At 39.9% G+C, this 22361-nt stretch overlaps 1 protein-coding gene across 2 annotated transcripts in view; it reads left to right on the top strand.

Moving 5' to 3' along the window:
* brsk2a (BR serine/threonine kinase 2a) overlaps positions 1–22361 on the top strand; it is a 162810-nt gene that overhangs the window by 136276 nt on the left and 4173 nt on the right. For both annotated transcript variants that reach the window (XM_087176421.1, XM_087176422.1), the window contains exons 11-18: positions 580–677; positions 1624–1774; positions 7837–7897; positions 9948–10155; positions 10303–10351; positions 11426–11549; positions 12762–12942; positions 14150–14239. In XM_087176421.1, the coding sequence (XP_087032547.1) occupies positions 580–677; positions 1624–1774; positions 7837–7897; positions 9948–10155; positions 10303–10351; positions 11426–11549; positions 12762–12942; positions 14150–14239 (962 nt within the window). The remainder of the gene's footprint in view (positions 1–579; positions 678–1623; positions 1775–7836; positions 7898–9947; positions 10156–10302; positions 10352–11425; positions 11550–12761; positions 12943–14149; positions 14240–22361) is intronic.

Below are 22361 nucleotides of genomic sequence, written 5' to 3'. Positions count from 1 at the left end.
GCAGGTCCTTGTCTCTTTGCCTCCTACTGCTTTCCAATCTGTCTTTATTATGGAGGGCCAATCCCTTTGCCTTTTGCATAGAGAGTATTGGCCTAGAGGCTAAAGATATTAGGCCTCCTGATTTACTGGGAAAGAAAAGGATGAACTCATACGTTTTGATACTTTCATAAACTTACCAGCAGACGCTGCATATGGAAATAGGGCACATCCTAAAAAATACATGCAGAATATTATATGATGGCTTAATGATCTGTGAAACTAAACTTTTGTTTTAATGATGGAAGCTATTTAGTAGCTGTTTCACAATGAACCAAAAACGATTAAAGAACATTAATCATAGTGAAGGTTTTTACAGTTTAATGTCTTGGCCTTTAAGCACTTGCAGACCTTGCTGGTGCACACATGTACACTGGGGTCCAAAAGTCTGAGACCACTGGGGAAATGGTCTTAGACTTTTATATACTATACTATATATTCACTGTATATAAACGTTTTTAGTACACACCTTAGTAATCTGATGGTGTGCATGATTGTGTAGGTATTATTTCAATGGTCTTTTTATTTTCCCCTCTTTTGCAGTGACAACCAAGAAAAGATGATCTACTTCCTGTTGCTGGACCGTAAAGAGAGATACCCAAGTCAGGAAGACCAGAATCTGCCCCCTCGCAATGAGATTGGTGAGGCTTGAGCAGAAAATATAAGCATAGATAAAGAACTGTGTGACAAGTAAATAAAATATCAAGGAATGGCAACTAAAGAAAAGAGCATATCAAGAGAAAATAGAAATAAATAAGTAAACACAGTATATCTGAACAATAGCACTATTTGACTTGAATCTTTACTTCAAATGGCTTTTTACACAGACAAAACAAGCCAGTTTAGACAAGAATAATACTCCAAGAAGTTAACTCATGAGTGTTCCGACTGTCTGAACCATTCTGAAGTGTTTTCCTCCCTCTGAAGGAATTGGATGAGCTCCAGTAGCAGTGGATTGACTCTACAGTAGAAAAAAGCTTTCTGTTTATTGAAAATAAACAAGCTTCTCAATGCAATATAGTAGCAGAAATAGAAGGTGTCAATAGGCCATATATTTTATTTATTTATTTATTTTTTTCAGCCGCGACTGCTTCAGTTCAGATATTAACTCATCGAAAAAAATAGATGCTCCAATTCAAACACCACAACCCAGCACACATTTCCACCCACAGAAATCTGAGCAGAGACAGAGATGCTCTACTTAGACTTCCGCCAGAGTTATTTTTCTGACAAGAGTGCAGCAATAGGAGGAGTATTATGTGCAAGTGTGTGTGTGTGTGTGTGTGTGTGTGTGTGTGTGTGTGTGTGTGTGTGTGTGTGTGTGTGTGTGCATGCGCGCACTGTGAGATACCGACATTTTGATGAATAGACTCCCTCTTCAGTGAATGTGATACAGTCAATACTGTGGCCATTAGTTCAAGGTCTGGGAGGTAACCATTACTTATTCACTATTAGTTAAATTGTCAATGTGATCAGCACTAAACATCACTCAAACACTCACACATATGCACACAAAACTGTGGAAATACACACATTAACACGCAGAGAGGACATCAGGTTGAATTGTGTTTGCTCTGAACCGGCCAGATCCTCCAAGGAAGCGGGTGGACTCTCCCATGTTGAACCGACACGGCAAGAGGAGACCAGAGAGGAAGTCCATGGAGGTCCTCAGTGTTACAGATGGAGGCTCGCCTGTGCCGGCCAGGAGGGCTATCGACATGACGCAGCATGGACAAAGGTATGTGTGCAGGTGAAACGAAAAAGTGAAAAAAAAATTTTAATATAAATTTCAAATGAACAAATAGAGATAGACGTAGTCCTCTGTGAGTGTGAGTGTGAGTGAGAGTGAGAGTGAGAGTGAGAGTGAGAGTGAGAGTGAGAGAGAGAGTGAGAGAGAGAGAGAGAGAGAGAGAGAGAGAGAGAGAGAGAGAGAGAGAGAGAGAGAGAGAGAGGTTTATGTATGTGTGGAGGCTCTCGCAGCCCAGTGGTGTTTCGGAGGGCCTGACAGCGAGCCTGGCTCTGATGTCAGCAGGTTACATTGTGGAAAAACATAAACAGAGACTGACTCTCTGCTCGCTTTGTCTCCTGTCTCACTGTAGTAAATCAGTGTACAGTAAAAGCTTGGATATTCCTGACGCCAGTACAAAATGCAGCAAAGAAGAAAGGTATTCACTTGTCAATCGCTCCCCACGCTTTCACCTCCTCTTTGCTCCGTGTCTCACCCTCATGCCAGGAAACGTCCATGGCAGAAGTTAAGATGCAGTGGAGCTTTCTGTTGCTTTGTTTTACATGGCGATGACATGTGCAGCATGTGGCAGCTTCACAGGTCTGTTTTAATAAGCTGTAGGTCATCTGAAAAAAAAAAAGTGAGAACTATTGGGTCCTACAGAGTCAACAGCTTTAGGATGGCAGCTCCTAAAGTTCAACTTAACTCATAATTAAGTTAATTTTCAAACTGAGGAAGACTGCGCATTTGCAATTCAGAGCCTTAATATCTACAACTCCCCCTTTTCCGGTGTTAGCTCAATTATCTCTTTTTTTTTTTTTTCCGTAATCTGAATGCATTGATAATCAGTTTCTCCCATACTGTGTCCCACTTTCTCCAGATGCAGAACATTTCTCCATTTCCCTTTTTTAGAAATGTTCGAGTCAAGCAAGAACCACACCCAGACAAGGCACAGAGGGCTGACTTGAAAATCTATTTCCTCATCTTATTTCAACAAGCAATATATCATCACACACATCACACATCTCTGCTCAGAGGCAGTGACATTTGTGACAGCGGGGGAGATTGACTCTGAGGGGGTGATAACCTGATTTGCCTAATGATAGGCAGATTGGCAGAGTGCTGGGAACAGCTTTCAGATGTATAGGATGTTAAAATGCAGAGGCAGTGAGTGCGTGGACTATATAGATAAAAAATATAGTTATAATGTTGAAAATTCATCCAAATGGTAAATACATGAATAACTCCTCACCTAGCAGTTTCGCTATAACAAAATATCAAGAATTTATTTCCCCAATTCAGGCCACTGGGAGAAGCCACTTCAGAAGTTTTAAATCCATTTCAAGAGCTCCCACCTCTAAACACTTCTGCTTAATTCTTTCTGTCCTCTGGTGCCTCTGAATTTCAGTTTAAGATTCATCTTCTTGTGTTTCATCGCCTCCACTCCACTCCTTCATCCCTTCGGGCGATCTGAGTCTTATCTCTTCTTTATTTAAAGGTTGCGTTAGTGTCGAAGCCGCCTTTTTCTGCCCTTCACTCCGACTCATCTGTTTCAGTCAAGTCTAGAATTTCAAAACAGGCCAGTTTACAATGACTTTATCGAGCATCAGTAATAACTTCTTAAACACCAGTTCATATATCATCAATAACTGAATGGAGTGAGCAATAAAGGGCACTGAAATGAGTGGTTTGAACCTTTATTCAAAAGAGGTTTACATATAAATCTCAGTAAGTTCTAGCTCGCAGCATATGAAATAGGTTTGTGTCGGAGTCCTACATATATCAGCAGCCACAGTCATTAAAAGAAGCTCCCCTGCATCTTTCCTCCATGCTACTTTAAATCAGTGTGGGTTTTTTTTTTCTTCATATCCCTCCGCCCAAATCTCTCTCAGGGGCTCCTCCTTACCCTTTCATATCTGCTCTCTCTCGCTCTCTCTCTCTCTCTCGTGGTCCCTTGTGTGCTGCTGACCTTCAGTTCCAAACACCCCCCTCTGTTAGTATGGAATTGCTATGCTAATGTGGAAATGCTGCTAGTTTTTCTCTGTCTGGCTTCCTATCAGCTGTGGTGGGTTGGAGGCGGGGGGAGTCCTGTACCCTCCGCCTCCAAATCAAATCAAATCTTTCTCTCTCTTTTTCTCTCTCTCTCTCTCGCTATACGTCTCTTTCACCCCCACTGCAATTCATAGCTCTCCAGCTGATCAGTGAGGGGGGGAAAAAGATGTTGGTAACAAAGTCTGTGTGAAACTGGATTTTTGTTGTGTTTTTGAACTTTTCTGCCTATCACGTCCTTGTATGCACTTTGTTTGATCATGTGCCTGCTTCTGGGTGTGTGTGTGTGTGTGTGTATAGATGATAGTGTTGGGGAGGCACATACGTAGCAGAATAACGTCCAAAGATTTGACTGACTTTTTCTCTGAACCTAACCTTATCTTTCCCCGACAGCAAACTTTTGTCGACAGCACAGAAGATTCATGGAACTTCAGATCAGAGGGCGTCAGAGAGAGGCCTGACTTTGAAACATGTGTTTTGACAGGATACATTTCCACCAGCGTAAATGGTGGAGGAGAGAGAGGGGGAAACGGTTTTTATCAAAAATTACACAACGAAAATGCCTGAACCTCGATCCTTATCCAGCGTTTTGCCTCGCATATCTCGTACGGGCAGTTACGATCCGAGCAACTGCCCAGGCTACATTTTCATACATGCGATTGGTGATTCGACTGCTCCTGTGAAGTATAATTGAATAGATTTGGGATAAATCCTTCAGTAGCCGTGTTGTACAGAAAGACACATGAGGACATTCTCACACGAATGCCCATTTCATTCTTTATATACCCAAAAGTACCTTAAAAAGACATTTAAAGCTAAACTCAAAGCACAAGGAATCCCACTGATTTAATTTTAAATCTTAACAACATGCCAGAAGAAATGAAGGGAGGTTAATGATATGTAAATGAAATATGGAAAAGTGCTGCAGTGTGAAGAAGAGAATATCAATTGATTTTTTTTTTTCTCTTTACAGCTTTGCTCTTGTTGCTTCATGCAGTTTGAATGTGTTGGGTTAGTCAGAGCAGTCTTAATAAGTCAGGCTCTCATGCTAATTATTGACTCTAATTTATCTAAGAGGCTCAAATGAGCACAAATAAAGCACCTTTAACACTGATCTCTACAGCAGAAACTGCAGGGGTCTTACTACATTTAGAAATTTGAGGAGCTGAGCTGTGAATATTAATGCACCAAGTCCTCAGGGAGTTGTCAGGGCTCAGGAAAAGGAAATGAATTTAAACAGCGTGTTGATTTATTTGAATATCTACTCCACGTAAAGGAACTCCATCGGCAGGACAAAGTCAATACAGAGGAGGAAGAAAGGGAGGAATAGAACTTTATCCACTTGCCTTAAATCATGCTAGCAGAACACTTGTATTGTGTTTTTGGCTTTGGCAGTGTTATTCATTTGCTGTTTGACTCCTGGCACCATCCTTTTTCGCTTTGCTTCTTTTTCGTTTTATTTCAGTCCATGCCCTCATCGCAGAACCTCTTGTACTTTTTCCACTCCCCACAGACCAACATTAGACCCCCACGGGTGCTTTGGATAGGTCTCTGACACAGCCGGTGGGTCATACACGCAGGACAATGGGCCCATTCCAAAATAGGCTCATGGGAAATGTTACTGTGAGGACTAATGGATAATAGAAAGACTAGAATAGGTGGCCTACACATATATGGGGGGCAAGCACACTCTTGTGATATCTGGCAATGCAGGTAGTTTTGTTTCATTTGTCCAGGTTTTGAGATTGTCCTTCAGGTGATGAGCCAAATGGAAATATTTTTATGGTAGTGAAGAAGTATTCAGATCCATTATTTCCATAAAAGCTGCAATATCACAATAGAAAAATGTTCTCTCACAAGTTAAAGTCACAAGTGAAGCTTAGTTTAGTAAAAGTATTGAAGTATTAACATCAGAATGTACTTAAAGTTTTGTAGGCATGCTCATTATGCAGCAGTCAGTGTTATATTGTATATTTGACTTTGAATTTAATATTGTACTTAACCTGTAATAGTTGCTAAATATTTTCACATTTAGGGACTACCTTTTTACCAAAGAGGTAGTCTGTAGGAGACACAGTGTGGTCTGTGTTTTTTCCTGGGACATTGATTCTGTAAAGAGAAGTTACTTTAGGTATACTTTAGGGTTATTTCCAATTTTTTTAAAAACTTTCTGAATGGCTAGAAAATACAAGAGAACATGTTTTTTTTTTTTTGTAAGGGTGAACTGACCCTTTAAAGCAAGCAAGCGCACACATAGACACAAACCACAGGGCTGAGCTGACTCCAGCATCTCCTCTCCGACTGATTAAGTAACGTGCCGTCTTTGTTTCTATATAGATGATAAATGATGGCTTAGTTGTGTATGCTGTTCACTACAAATAAAACACTCGTCGACAATAATTCATCATCTCTCAGAAGCAAGGGGTTGAGCCTCTGACAGTCCATTACTGTACAGCATAACCATCTGAAACATTAGCTTTATAGACCCGCCGGTCCAACACTAACAGATGCAGAGTGCCTCGAACAATATGCTCATAATGGCCTGAGGATGCTGTGTTTTGGCCACGTTTAGATGAAGTGCAATTGGCTATGTGCGGACAGGCGCTGTTGTGAGCAACTGTGGGCATGTCTCAGTGGACCAAAGGAATTAAATGTAAATGATAGCAACTGTCTGGTCAGCTGTGCTATGAAACAAGAAATCCTAGCCAACGTGGTCTCAGCATCGCCTACTCATGTGTGCGCGAGTGTGTGCAATAAATACACTCACAGAAGGGGCAGTGGGAGAATTACAAAAATAGCCAGAGAGTGGGTGTTTCTATATTTTCCTCTCTCTCTCTCGTGGTAGCTGTTAGTGTTGCGTGTCTTCTGTTCTGTTTGTGTGTCTGTGCCTCTCAGGAGAAAGATTGCTGTTCTAGTATCAGTTCTTTCTTTAGACACAGCATCAGTGTCTTTTTTTTTTTTTTTTGGTTACTCACAAAAACCATGTACATAGTTTTTGTGTCCATGTTTGGATGTCTCTATGGTCCAGCATTAGGAATGAGCATCAGTCTCCATTACTCCATCCATCCCTCCCATCCTTCATTCCTCCAGCCCTCCCTCATTCCTCCATCACTTGAGATTGCCTCATTTTCCCCTCACATTTGTCCATCAGGGCTTCCTCTTCAACCAAGCAAGTTAAGAAAGAAAAAAAAACACGAGTGGTATTTTTTACCTTTTCATCTTTTCAGCAAGAAACAACACATCTGTAGGGCCTGGCCGCATGTTCACAAATATATCAATGCTGAGATGGAGAGAGAAAGAAAGGGAGAAAACGAAGGGGTTATTATTAGATTGAATGACAAAAAGGAACAGTGTTGTGACAGTGAGCAGCTGGTGTTTCCGAGTGTTGACAGGCGCTGTTTTTGTGGTTATGTGTGTGTGTGCGTGCGTGCATTTGATGGAGACAGATTGTCCTGTGATTGTTCTTTTCTGAGCAGGGCTCGGTTCATAGGGGTTATTGACGGCATCTGCGGGGGAAAAGAAAAACATGACAAATGGCACTCAACCAAATGGCCCACTTCATTTCCCCCACCTCAAGAAATTTTCTACTGATCCAGTGCAAAGGCCTGAAAAGTCAACATGTCTGGTTTATTAGCAAACTACAGACAGGGCAGGAAGCTAATTTGAATTCCAATCTGTGGAAAGTAGTGTATAGATTCGCAGGGGAAGCTGCAGTTAAATCAACATATTTGAAACCGAAGTTTGAGCTTAATTGGTTTCAGGCTAATTGCTGGGAGTCAATGTTAGTTTTGTGCTGTTACTGTGTTGTAGCGCTCTCACCTTCTTTGTGTGGATAGGTGTTGTCTTTGCAGAGGGCTTGGTAGCAATGTGTGTGCTTAGTATGATGGTGCCATATGCTGTAGTGCTTTCTAACCATGTTCAACATGTAACCTCCAAGCTCTCACCTCCACCTGTGTTTAGGTATGCATGTTGATCCCACAAATTACCTCTGCCCCTGTTTGTGTTCTTGCTTGTTTGTGCCACAGGTCGCGGTCTATTAGTGGAGCCTCCTCTGGTCTCTCCACCAGCCCCCTCAGCAGCCCACGGGTAAGTCACAACCCTCAGTGGACTTTCAAAAAACACACGCACACACACATATACAACACACACCTATCTAGTTGTTCACATTCAGGGATAACTGCCATCCAACTACTGCTGATCCCATCTTATTGCTGTCATCTTATTGCTGTTTATGTCAGCAAGAGAAAATAAAGACGCTCACCGCAGCTTCATCGCAGCGTCGTCTGCCCTTTAACAAAACACAGAAAGCAATATCACTGTATCTCTCTGCAAATGCAATGTTGTTCTACTGTTCCACTTTATTATTAGTCTGCGATATAGTATGTTATTCCACTCCATAAGTCTTAATCCACAGTTAAGATTGACCTTTTTTGTTTTGAGGAAGCAGGGATCCACTATGATGAGCTCTTCATATCCGGTGTTAGATCAGGCTTCACAGTCATCACAGTGTCTGTGTAGTTTGCGTCTTTCTTTCAACTCAGCATGCTGACGTGACAGCAGAGCAAACTTTCTCTACCACCCCCCAAAAGCCTCTTCTCTCTGCTTATTATCCCTCTCTCTGTTTTCCATGGCCTGAGCTCTGTGGAAATCCAGCTCAGGGAATGCTTCAGAAAATCCCAATTTTTTTTTCTTTTCTTTTTTTTTTTTTTTTTTCTTGCTCTTGCTCAGAGCTGAGGGAGCTTGCGGTAAACTTTTTCCAGTCGACTAACCTGAGAAGGCTCGAGATTAGCCAGGATCCTAAGACGAGCTCCTCACGCCACACAGGTTCTTTCAGGCTGATCTGAAAGGGAAATTGATTTCTCAGACCTAACCCAAAGCCTGGATTGTGCTCTCAGCGAGAGGCTCTGTGTGGGGTTATTTTCTCAGATCTGTGTCTGGAAAAAAGGAGGAGGTGTCCAAGGAAAATACTTGATCAGTGCACCATTGTGGCTGCTATTTCACCATTACAAATCAAACAGATCAATGAAACTGGAAATTTCACAGCAGAGACAACATAATAGTGTTCCTCTTGTTATTGAGACAGCCCAAAATTGTTCTCACAGCTGGCCTTATGTCTCTCACACCTGTGTCTGCTTGGTGTTGTCTGCTAGCAGAGCCCTGTATGTTTTAATCAAGTCCAACCTTAATCACGTCTTGTTTTAACTTTTTAAAGATTGTGTACATTGCTTGCTGTTTTTGTTGTTCCCATTTTCCCTGTTTTCTTTTGACACAAGTTACTCAATGGCCTAACTGCATGTTTTTTTTTTTCCTTTTCTGTCTTTCTTGTTTACAATGCCTCCATCTCTCCCGTGAATGTACACTTCTCGCCTGCCTCTATGTTCTTGGGCTGCCTCTGCTTCTTCCTGTGTGGTTGTTTGTTCTGCCACCTTTTTTTTTTATTTCTTTTATTTCTTTGTTTTTGTGTTTGTGTGCTTGCATGTGTCCCGTGTGTTTTTCTTTGTTGTGTTTTCCTCCTCCACCTGTTGTGGCTGCTGGCTGTGTTGTGCCATGTGTCCTCTAACTCCAGCCTGTCAGAAAGTTTGGTGTACCGCCTCAGACCCCAGACTTGCCACAGTCCCCTAACACCAGCCCATGCCCATCCCCAGAGCCAGTCCTCAATCGCACAGGCCCGCGCATCTCCACCCCCAACTCACTCGCTCCAAACACCGAGCCCCTGCCGGCAGAACTCAACAAGACGCAGACGCTCCCTGCCAAGCCCAAAGTTATCCCAAAGCCCCTCCAAGCCACACGATCCAACCCGCTCCCCGATAGCTCCCCAGATCCAGCATCTGCAGCCAAATCAGAGCCCTCCACTCCCTGCCAGCTCCCATTGCAGCCGCCCTCTGCCTCTGTGCCCCCCACCCCTACTTCCCCATCCTCCCCATCCTCCCCCTTTTCCCCATCCCCCATCCCCAGTGCTGCCATCCAGAACAGCCCCCATGTGCGGCGCTCCCATTTTGCTGCCAACCCCCAGCTCTCTGTGCCCTTCAGCCCAGTGGTGCCGCTGTCGCCCATCCGGCTGCACCACTTTCACCCCGTGGCACCGGCGCCTTCTTCATTCACTGATCACCCACCCAAATCTATCCCCCTCATACAGGTTACCCCTCACCCCTCCCCTCGAGGCAGCCCCCTCCCCACCCCAAAGGGCACCCCAGTGCACACTCCCAAGGACAGCCCAGCTGGCACCCCCACCCCAACGCCGCCCCCCAGCCCCTCCATTGGAGGTATGCCGTGGCGGACGCGTCTCAACTCCATCAAGAACAGCTTCCTGGGCTCACCACGCTTCCACCGCAGGAAACTCCAAGGTACTGACATCACAGCAGATACAAGATTTGTATGGCAAATACTGAATAATCTTGCACTGTTATGAATCTTATTGAGCCCACTCGTGTGATATGTGTGTGTTTTGCTGAGCTTTAACCTTTGTCTGATCTTTGGCCCTGCTCACACAGTTCCCACACAAGAGGAGATGTCCAGCCTCACACCAGAGTCTTCCCCAGAGTGAGTAGACGCTGTGCTTTTTGAAGCCACCACCACTATCATAACTATGCATAACCTGTCAGCCCCTCACTCGCTGGCTCAAACAGCCTCGCCCTTGATAGCATGATGTTTTGGAAAGTATTACATCCATGAATGTTTGATTTTTGCCTGCTGAGTTCCCTGTAATGACCTCAGGTCTGGTCTAGGTTGGAGAAGCAGGAGGTAGTGGGTTGGTTATGAGGGAAGGAAGGTAGCCTGTGTGATGTTGATGAGCGCCCAGGGGCCGGAAAACTCAAGGTTGGCCTAGATATGCCAGTTTGATTGGCTGGCTGGCTGGCTGTCTGGCTTGGCCATTTCCACCTGGCTGGAAAGAACATCCTGGCTGGAAGGAGGTGGAGAGCTGGCTAGAAAAGATCTTCTCCTAGCTGGGGCTGGCCTGCACACCTACATACACAGTCATACAGCAGCTGTAACAGGCTTCTTACAGTAGAACAATGGGCCCCTTAATGTCTCTGCAGACATTATAACATTATGTAAGTCTTTATTTATTTAAGTCTTATGAAGTTTTCCTCTTTTTGCTGAATTTTGAGTCGTGCTAATCCATCAACATTTTCAAAAATCTTATTAAATATTAAAATGCCAGAAAACAGGAGTCCATATGGCTTATTAGTGGGCGCAGGTAAACCTGGTGTGAGGCCAGTAGAGAATTCATCTACTTCTGCCCCTTCTGGACCTACAGTTCTGTTCACAGAAAGGGTCAATTATCTCTCTCTCTCTCTCACACACACACACACACACATTTGCACATACCCAGTTGCAAAGAAGGTGAAATGTCAGACAACTTTTCTCCCCTACACAGTTTTAGCTCATTTCCCACAGGGCTATACTCCGTTTGCTCCTTTCCATTTCCCCAGAGCTGCAAAGAGAGAGAGCGAGAGAAAAAGCGCTCTTTCGCTGCTCTCCATTTTTCTGGATGGATAGATGGAAATAATGGGTAAAATAAGAAAGCAAATAAGGGTGCAAACAACACAAAACATAAACAATGCAAATATACAGCTTAAATCTGTGTTTTCTTCTTCTCGTCTTTCCTCGCAGACTTGCCAAAAAATCCTGGTTTGGTAACTTCATCAACCTGGAAAAAGAAGAGCAGATCTTCATTGTCATCAAGGACAAGCCTCTCAGCTCCATCAAGGCAGACATCGTTCAAGCCTTTCTCTCGGTACACACACCACTTTTTGTCTTTTTTTTTCTCTGCCTCTCCTGCCCCCACCATGACATCTTCCTCCGTCTGCCCCCTGACCCCCATGCCCCAACCTTTTCTCTCTATCTCTTCATGTGCGCATGTAGCTGTATTACCTGTATGTCTTATGACTGGTGCAGGATGTTGCGTTTTCTAACAGCAGCTGTGATTTCCTATGCTATGAGGCAGCTTCTCTCTGAGCATTTGCTAACATGCTTCTGATTCATGTAGCATTTCAGTAAACTGCTTGTGTTCAGCACTTCTATTTTCTCTCTGACTGCAGACTCACTTGGGGTCAATAGAAAATCAACAAAGAGCGTTCATCATTAGCATATAGATGCTTTGCCCTCAGTAGTGTGTATTGAGCTTGTGTGTGTTTATGTGCATATTTAGATTTGGCGCAAGAAGTTGCGAAATAGTGTATATTGTATCTGTGTGTGTGTGTGTGTGTGTGTGTGTGTGTGTAATGTATTTATAATAATGTGGATGTACAAATACATGAAGGCAATGCCGGGGTTTCTCAGTGAGCGCAGCAGAGTAAGTATCAACAAACATTCAGCAGTGGTAGTTGATATTCAGTGTACATAATTGAACAGAACCTATCCTCACCCCGGTTAGATTTAACAAAGTCTAAGTAAATGCAAACTCTGCCAGTGCAGGTCAACGTCAATCTGTTTCCCCATCCCTGGAGGTAGCTATTTTCTCCTCTGGGTTATGCTAGCTTGTATTCCAGACAGGAGATTGACACCTGAATCAGTGGAATTATACCTCCCAGCACACTCACATTAATGGAATGTCAAACCCTCTCCAGCACTATGGCGAAATGTGACAATTTCAGAGCTCACCTGTTCATTGGGCATACAAATTCATTTTAGGTGGGAGAGTGCAATGTTGTTGGATGACTCAAGATTACATTAGCTTAAGTCTCCCTGGCATGCATGGCTACTCCCTGAGGCATTAATCTCCTTAGAGTTTCAACTGTGGCTCGCAGTATGTGGAGGGTATTTTAATGAGGGTTTATTCACCTTGTCATTTGCAAGGTGTGGGAGAAAAATTAAACATCAATGCTCCCTATGTATAATCCCATTACTCGCCTCCTTTTTCTACCCATTTTTATTCCTATCTCTGTGTCTTTGTCCATTTTTCCTGCGCTGACTCCTCTTCTTCTTCTTTTTTTTTTCTCTCTCCCAGATCCCCAGTCTGAGTCACAGTGTGATCTCTCAGACCAGTTTTCGAGCAGAGTACAAGTCCACAGCCGGCCCTACAGTCTTCCAGAAGCCGGTCAAATTTCAGGTGGATATCACCTACACGGAGAGCACAGCTGCCACTAAGGAGAATGGCATCTACTCTGTCACCTTCACCCTGCTCTCAGGTCAGGACACTCATGCACCCATCAGGAGATTATCCATCTACTCATATTCTATACATACTTATCCAGCCTGCATGTATCTGGAAAGAGGCATGATGCCTCATTACTGTGCACAGACAGTAATGAAAAGCAATGGATAAAAAAAAAAAAAACAAAACAAAAAAAAAAACACAGTTTTTTGTTTTTGTACTTGAGCAAAACAGGATGCCTTGAATTTAGAGGGAGGGAGCTGGTTACCTTTCTTGTGGACAGTCCACACCGAAACGGTCAAGTTCAAAGCCAGGAAATTCCTTCTGTGAGACAACAGATCAGGGGACAGAGCTACGTACAGTATTATGTAATCTTGAGTAGTCGGTCTTCGGGTCTCATCACACTCACAGAGGTCTTTTGAAATTCAAGCTCATACATCTCTCTCTGAAAAGTGCGGGGAAGACCGTCCTTAAATGTCAAGTGGGATGCTGTCACACTTCAAACTAATAAAATTACACTGTGAAAAACTGTGTTTGTATCCAGCCAACAAATAAACCAGAAGTGCTGTTTTGCAGAAGTGGGTGTTTTTCGAACTCGCTGCCAGCGAGAACGGCTGCCTAAGGATTTTCAAAGTTCTTGCAATCCTGAATACTTGATAAGATTTTCCTCAAACCTCCCTGAGCGTAACAAGATGAGGTCTGGCTATGCAAGATTACATACTATTGCAATCACGCGTGCATGCTTTGTCTCGCAGAACCACATGCATGATCTATTTCGCTCTCTGACACACAGAGTCACAAACACAAACACACACACACACACTCAAGTGGGGGCACATTAGAGCTGAATGGGATGTAATAGTGGCTGTTTTGAACCTGCTGGTTCTTCCATGTCACTGACCATATACTGTACACAACAGGTAGACAGCAGGAGCTCACAGTAGCACTCTTCTCTGGGCTCCATTTATGATCTCAGGCTTTCTGAAGCTTTTCCAGCTCACATTTCACACCATGCACCGTGTGTGTGTGTGTGTGTGTGTGTGTGTGTGTGTGTGTGTGTGTGTGTGTGTATGCTTCCTCTCTCCTCACCTTTATTTTTTTCTTCTCTCGGTTATTCCATCTACATATTTTCTATACTTCCGTAAAATTTCTACACATATTTTACACGTCTTCCTGTTGCTAGCATGATGCATCTGATTATGTCAGTGTTTCCTCTGTGTGTTTGCATGTGTCGTATTTAGGACCCAGCCGGCGCTTTAAGCGAGTAGTGGAGACGATTCAGAGCCAATTGTTAAGCACACACGACCAGCCTGGAGTCCAACAGCTGTCTGGTGAGTAAGAACTTCTTTTTCAAAAAGGAAAAAAGAAAAAGAAAATTCAAAATCTTTTCCAAAACCTCTTCACCTTTACCCCTACCGCCTCATCCGCTCATCCCACCCCCCTGACGAACACCTCTCACCGCTGAAGCTAAGCTAAATCCTGCCCTCCTCTTCCCCCGTGCTTGAAATCCCTGAGCCACTCTCCGCTTCTCGAAGCGGCTTCCTCTGCATGCCTGCGCCTCACTGCCATGAAATGGTGGGAGTTGCTCTCAAGCACCGACTGCGGGTCAAATGTTGTCTCGTTGCCCTGGCAGTGAAGATTAGAGTAGAGGTAGGGTAAGCTGATTCGCATTCTGTTACTCCTACTTCCAAGACTGATCATCGGAGCTTGTCACCATGGCAACACCACTGCACCTCAACACACTCCCACAATGCACTGCACTGCACAGAGACACCACACCTGACAAGCGTTCTCTCTCTTGCTCTTTCTCTCCTCTCTGTATGCCTCTTAAATATGACCCCCCTCCCCCTTTCGCCCCCATCCACCAGCCTCTTTTGGCTCCTCTAAATGATGCAAAAGCTCTGTCGGCTAACCTCAATCACCATCTAACTGTTCACCTGTGAACTTCATGGCATTATTAGAACCTCCCTCTTCTTCCTTTCGTCTTCTCATCGATCTCGGGGTTGAGTCCCTGAACCTGTTCTTCCACCGCCGTGTCTATGTCCAATTCTCCCTCAACACACAGTCTGGATGATGAGGAGAAAAAGAAGAGAGAAATAGAGGATTCTACTCCTCCCTGTCTGCTCTGAGCGTGTCCTTCCTTGTGAATCACTGCTGTGTTGGTGTGCGCCTCAGTCACCATCCTCTTGACAACAGCTCCACCTGCTGGTCAGACAGGGCAACACCATCAGCCGAAAATCCATTTTTAACAGGAGGAGGTGTGCTGTTGTATTCTTTGGATATCAACTTCATCCTGTATGTTAATCATACTCTTGGTGCCTGCATATTTGTGTCTTCCTCTTTCCTTTTTAAACCCATTTTCCAGTTCCATGTCTGATACCGCGATATTACTCTCACTGGCATTCAGGAATGAACAGCAGTCGTGACAGCTGTTATGATATTTGTTTTGATATTTAACACTCTGTTCAATCATTGCTGTGCCTCAGTAAGTTTACCAATTACTTGTGATCATTTATATTGTCGAGCTAATTAACAGGCTGAGGTGTGGGAAGGGTAAAATTAGAATAAATCGCATTAGATCGGGTTTTAATGACTGCTGTGTGTCTCTGTGCAGCAGAGATGACACTGTAAGAGTAACATTCAGACTATGTATAATATGAGATCTACTTAAAGCAATAGATAGTGAGTGAGGATATAACAGAACATATATTAATTCATTGGTAATAATTATAGCCGAGAAAGGTCAGTCTAAATTTAGTTCATGTCTTCATGTATCAAACAATATAATAATAATCTTAAAACAATATCAGATCAATATCAATACGTGCTTGAAAGCTTTGTTAAACTAATTTTCCTCCATCCCCTGTCTTTCCTTTGACCTCCTAACACAGCTGCAGTGCATCCTCACCACAGGGCCTTTAAAATAACAGAAGCCAGTGTCTGTAATTAAGAACAGTGATGGCTTTGCATACCAATGTGTGTCAAACAAAAGGCCTCATCAGGTCTTGGTCATTGTGTTCCCTAACCACCATTAACAGCAGCATACCTGAGAGCCAAGCTTAGGAAGACAACAGAAGGGTTGAACAACACAAGGAGTAGGGTAGAGGAACGTGGCAGACACACAGTAGAACTACAGAGGAGAAGCGTTCATCTAGAGGGTTGTGTCTCTGGTTTATTGAACAGCTGAGATCATTTAGTTTCATGAGTATCCTGCAATTTTTGAAAATGTGCAGATTAGGCTAGAGTGAAGTGAAAACATGAGACAGGAAAGAAGGAGCATTAGGGGGAAGTTGGCTGCAACCATTTTCCAGCTGGATAATGGAGCAGTCAAAACCAACTGTGGCACACACACACACACACACACACACACACACACACACACACACACACACACACACATTCTCTCATTCATGCTTAGATGAAGTTTGACTTCATCTCCAGGCTTCTGCAGACACAGTCTTCACACTGGCAGTGCAAACTAACGCAAACTAGCCACGAAAGAGATTCCAGTTTCCAACAGCCTTATATTAAGTGCTGATACACAGACCAGTCCAGTATATGTGTGTCTGTTTGTGTGTGTGTTTTGTCATCTGTGCAGCACCCCCACCTGTTTTTACTGATGTTGTCACTGTTCATTTGTCGGCCCACAGGACTCTGCATATTGTGCAAGTGGATCTTCTGTCAAGTGTTCAGAAACAGTGCTGCTGTTTGTGATTGATACTTCCCAGAGATGTGCTGTGTGTGCACCATTAACAAAGAGAACATTAACTCTTTATTTGCTCGATTTCTCATGTTTGGTGTCCTTACCACTCCGCCTACCTGCAGTGGGACCATTAAGGCCCTGCAGAAAAAAAGTGAGCATGTTTAGCTCCATGCATACTTTCCTACTTACACACACACACACACACACACACAAACTCTCTCTAAATGTGCTTATAGCAAATGAACTTGTATGATTTAGCATATCCACCTATTTTATTGTCAGATTAAACAGTATTTATGACCTAAGTGCAAATCATCACAGTTTTGACTCTATTGTAGTGAAATCCTATGAGTTTGACTTCAAGTTGCTGTTCTATAATGATGTCTGCAAAAACTCTATGGGTGATTAGGGTTGGCAAAAGTGGAGGAGACACTGATTTTTTTAATTTTCAAGGATAGCTTTGTCTTGAAGCTCCAAGCTTTTTCATTGTCCTTCTTCCATCACCGGTCCTACTGTTGGCTGGCCAGTCCTGCTCGGGCACACAGACAACGCCCCACACTTATTCTTTTGTGCAGCACACAGTTTATATTTTAAACAAATTTACTGTGGTGTCAGGGTACAGAAGTCCATATTTCTTTAATGGTATAATGAGTAGTCGTTTTATAAGTCATAAAAAACATCATAGTGTAGTAATTTATAAAAATGAAATACTATACTAAGTCATAAAAACAACATTGTATATCAAGTAATGAAAACGGAACAGTACGGCATAAAAAACATCATAGTATACTGAGGTATAAAAACGTCATAGTAATGACATAGTATAGTAGGGCATAAAAACATCATAATATAGTAAAGTATAAAAACATCAAAAAATGGTCATAGTATGATAAGGCATAAAACTTCATTAATATATCATAGTATAGTAAGTCATAAAAGGTCATAAAAACATCACAGTATAATGAGGCATGAAAAGTAATTGTATAGTAAGGCATTAAAAATGTCAAAAAAACACAGTATAGTATGGCATAAAAAGTCATAGTACAGTAAGGCATAAAAGGTCATAAAAAGGGTATAGTATTATAAGGCATAAAAATGGCATAAAACGTCATAATTTAGTGAAGCATAAAAGATCATAAAAACATCATAGCATAATAAGGCATAAAATGACATAATATAGTAATGCATAGAAATGTCAAAAAACTTCATTGTATATTATTGCATAAAAAGTCATTGTATAGTGAGATATAAAAAAGGCATATTGTAATAAAGCATAAAATGTCATAATATAGTAATTCATAGAAATGTCAAAAAACATAATGGTATAGTAAGGCAGAAAACGTCATAAAAACATCTTAGTATACAGTAAGGATTAAAAATGTAAAAAAAAAGTCATAGTATAATATGGCATAAAACATCGTAAAAACGTCATAGTGTAGCATAAAAAGTCATTATATAATAAGATATAAAAAAAATCATAATATAATTAGGCATTAAAAGACATAATATAGTAAAACCCTCAAACCAGGGTTTGAACTCACAACCTCTTCAGTGTGAGACAACAGTCCTAACCATTGTACTACCATGATAGTACCATAGTATAAGCAACTCATAGTATAGCAAGGCATAAAAATTCATGGTATAGTAAGGCATAAAGATGTCGAAATAACGTCATAGTATAGTAAGGCATAAATTCTCATAAAAACGTCATAGTATAGTATGACATAAGATGTCATAGTACAGTGAGCCATAAAAATTTCGAAAAAAAAGTCATGGTATAGTAAGGCATAAAAGGTCTTAAAAACGTCATAATATAGTTAGGCATGAAATTTCATAGTATAGTAAGGCATAAAACGTCATAGTATAGTGAGGCATAAAAATTTTAAAAAACGTCATAGTATAGTAAGGCATAAAAAGTCATCAAAACGTCATAGTATAGTAAGGCATAAAATGTCATAGTACAGTGAGGCATAAAAATTAAAAAAAACGTCATAGTTTAGTAAGGCATAAAATGTCATAAAACGTCATAGTATAGTAAGGCATAAAAATTTCGAAAAAGTTATAGTATAGTAAGACATAAAAGGTCTTAAAAACGGGATAGTATCATTAGGCATAAAATGTCATAGTATAGTAAGGCATAAAATGTCATAGTATAGTGAGGCATAAAAATTAAAAAAAACGTCATAGTATAGTAAGGCATAAAATGTCTTAAGAAACGTCATAGTTGAGTAAGGCATAAAAGGTCTTAAAAACGTCATAATATAGTTAGGCATGAAATTTCATAGTATAGTAAGGCATAAAACGTTATAGTATAGTAAAGCGTAAAAATTTCGAAAAACGTCATAGTATAGTTAGGCATGAAATTTCATAGTATAGTAAGGCATAAAATGTCATAATATCTTCATAGTATAGTAAGGCATAAAAATTTCGAAAAACGTCATGGCATAGTAAGGCATAAAAATTTCGAAAAACGTCATAGTATAGTTAGGCATGAAATTTCATAGTATAGTATGGTATAAAATGTCATAGTATAGTAAAGCATAAAAATTTCGAAAAAAAGTCATAGTGTAGTAAGGCATAAAATGTCATAATAATGTCATAGTATAGTCAGGCATAAAAATTTAGAAAAATGTCATAATATAGTAAGGAATAAAATGTCATAATAACTTCATAGTATAGTAAGGCATAAAAATTTCGAAAAACGTCATAGTATAGTAAGGCATAAAAATTTCGAAAAAAAGTCATGGTATAGTAAGGCATAAAAGGTCTTAAAAACGGGATAGTATCGTTAGGCATAAAAATTTCGAAAAACGTCATAGTATAGTAAGGCATAAAAGGTCTTAAAAACGTCAAAATATAGTTAGGCATGAAATTTCATAGTATAGTAAGGCATAAAACATCATAGTATAGTAAGGCATAAAAATTTCGAAAAACGTCATAGCATAGTTAGGCATGAAATTTCATAGTATAGTAAGGCATAAAATGTCATAATAACGTCATAGTATAGTCAGGCATGAAATTTCATAGTACAGTATGGCATAAAATGTCATAGTATAGTAAGGCATAAAAATTTCGAAAAACGTCATAGTATAATAAGGCATAAAAATTTTGAAAAAAAGTCATAGTATAGTAAGGCATAAAATGTCTTAAAAACGTCATAGTATAGTAAGGCATAAAAGGTCTTAAAAATGTCATAATATAGTTAGGCATGAAATTTCATAGTATAGTAAGGCATAAAACATCATAGTATAGTAAGGCATAAAATGTCTTAAAAACGTCATAGTATACTTAGGCATGAAATTTCATAGTATAGTAAGGCATAAAATGTCATAGTATAGTAAGGCATAAAAATTTCGAAAAACGTCTAAGCATAGTTAGGCATGAAATTTCATAGTACAGTATGGCATAAAATGTCATAGTATAGTAAGGCATAAAAATTTCGAAAAACGTCATAGTATAATAAGGCATAAAAATTTTGAAAAAAAGTCATAGTATAGTAAGGCATAAAATGTCTTAAAAACGTCATAGTATAGTTAGGCATGAAATTTCATAGTATAGTAAGGCATAAAACGTCATACTATAGTAAAGCATAAAAATTTCGAAAAAAAGTCATAGTATAGTAAGGCATAAAGGGCTTAAAAATGTCAAAAGATAGTTAGGCATGAAATTTCATAGTATAGTAAGGCATAAAACATAGTATAGTAAGGCATAAAAATTTTGAAAAACGTCATAGTATAGTTAGGCATGAAATTTCATAGTACAGTAAGGCATAAAACGTCATAGTATAGTAAGGCATAAAAATTTCGAAAAAAGTTATAGTATAGTAAGACATAAAAGGTCTTAAAAACGGGATAGTATCATTAGGCATAAAACGTCGTAGTATAGTAAGGCATAAAAATTTCAAAAAACGTCATAGTATAGTAAGGCATAGAATGTCATAAAAACGTGATAGTATAGTAAGGCATAAAAGGTCTTGAAAACGTCATAGTATAGTAAGGCATAAAACGTCACAGTATAGTAAGGCATAAAAGGTCTTAAAAATGGGATAGTATCGTTAGGCATAAAATGTCATAGTATAGTGAGGCATAAAAATTTCTAAAAAATGTCATAGTAAGGCATAAAATGTCATACTATAGTAAGGCATAAAAATTATGCCTTACTATTACTATAGTAAGGCATAAAAATTTCAAAAAACGTCATAGTATAGTAAGGCATAAAAGGTCTTCAAAACGGGATAGTATCGTTAGGCATAAAATGTCATAGTATAGTAAGGAATAAAACGTCATAAAAATGTGATAGTATAGTAAGGCATAAAAATGTGATAGTATAGTAAGGCATAAAAATTTCAAAAAACGTCATAGTATAGTGAGGCATAAAAATTTCAAAAAACGTCATAGTTTAGTAAGGCATAAAATGTCATAAAAACGTCATAGTATAGTAAGGCATAAAAATTTCGAAAAACGTTATAGTATAATAAGACATAAAAGGTCTTAAAAACGGGATAGTATCATTAGGCATAAAATGTCATAGTATAGTAAGGCATAAAATGTCATAGTATAGTGAGGCATAAAAATGTTAAAAAACGTCATAGTATAGTAAGGCATAAAAAGTCATCAAAACGTCATAGTATAGTAAGGCATAAAATGTCATAGTACAGTGAGGCATAAAAATTTTAAAAAACGTCATAGATTAGTAAGGCATAAAATGTCATAAAAACGTCATAGTATAGTCAGGCATAAAAATTTCGAAAAACGTCATAGTATAGTTAGGCATGAAATTTCATAGTACAGTATGGCATAAAATGTCATAGTATAGTAAGGCATAAAAATTTCGAAAAAAAGGCATAGTATAGTAAGGCATAAAAAGTCTTAATGACTTCATAGTATAGTAAGGCATAAAATGTCATTGTATAGTAAGGCATAAAAATTTTAAAAAACGTCATAGTATAGTAAGGCATAAAACGTCAAGAAAACATCATAGTTTAGTAAGGCATTAAAGGTCATAAAAACCTCATAGTATAATAAGGCATAAAACGTCATAATATAGTAAGGTATAAAAATGTCTAAAAATGTGATAGTATTGTAAAGGATAAAACGTCATAGTATACTGAGGCATAAAAATTTCAAAAAACGTCATAGTATAGTAAGGCATAAAATGTCATAAAATCGTCATAGTATAGTAAGGCATTAAAATTTTGAAAAATGTCATAGTATAGTGGGGCATAAAAATTTCAAAAAACGTCACAGTATAGTAAGGCATAAAACGTCATGAAAACGTGATAATATAGTAAGGCATAAAAGGTCTTAAAAACGGGATAGTATCGTTAGGCATAAAATGTCATAGTATAGTAAGGAATAAAATGTCATAGTATAGTGAGGCATAAAAATTAAAAAAAACATCATAGTATAGTAAGGCATAAAAGGTCTTAAAAACGGGATATAGTAAGGCATAAAATGTCATAGTATAGTGAGGCATAAAAATTAAAAAAAACGCCATAGTATAGTAAGGCATAAAAAGTCATCAAAATGTCATAGTATAGTAAGGCATAAAACGTCATAGTATAGTAAGGCATAAAAATTTTGAAAAACATCACAGTATAGTTAGGCATGAAATTTCATAGTATAGTATGGCATAAAATGTCATAGTACAGTAAGGCATAAAACGTCAAGAAAACATTATAGTTTAGTAAGGCATTAAAGGTCATAAAAACCTCATAGTATAGTAAGGCATAAAACGTCATAGTATAATAA

Source organism: Seriola lalandi, unplaced genomic scaffold (genome assembly GCF_002814215.2).
Source record: "Seriola lalandi dorsalis isolate HSWRI2012SDOR001 ecotype SW California unplaced genomic scaffold, Sedor1 jcf7180002054553, whole genome shotgun sequence".
NCBI lineage: Eukaryota > Metazoa > Chordata > Actinopteri > Carangiformes > Carangidae > Seriola > Seriola lalandi.
The sequence above is the reverse complement of the archived record's forward strand: the minus strand, read 5'-3'. Positions and strand labels throughout refer to the sequence as shown.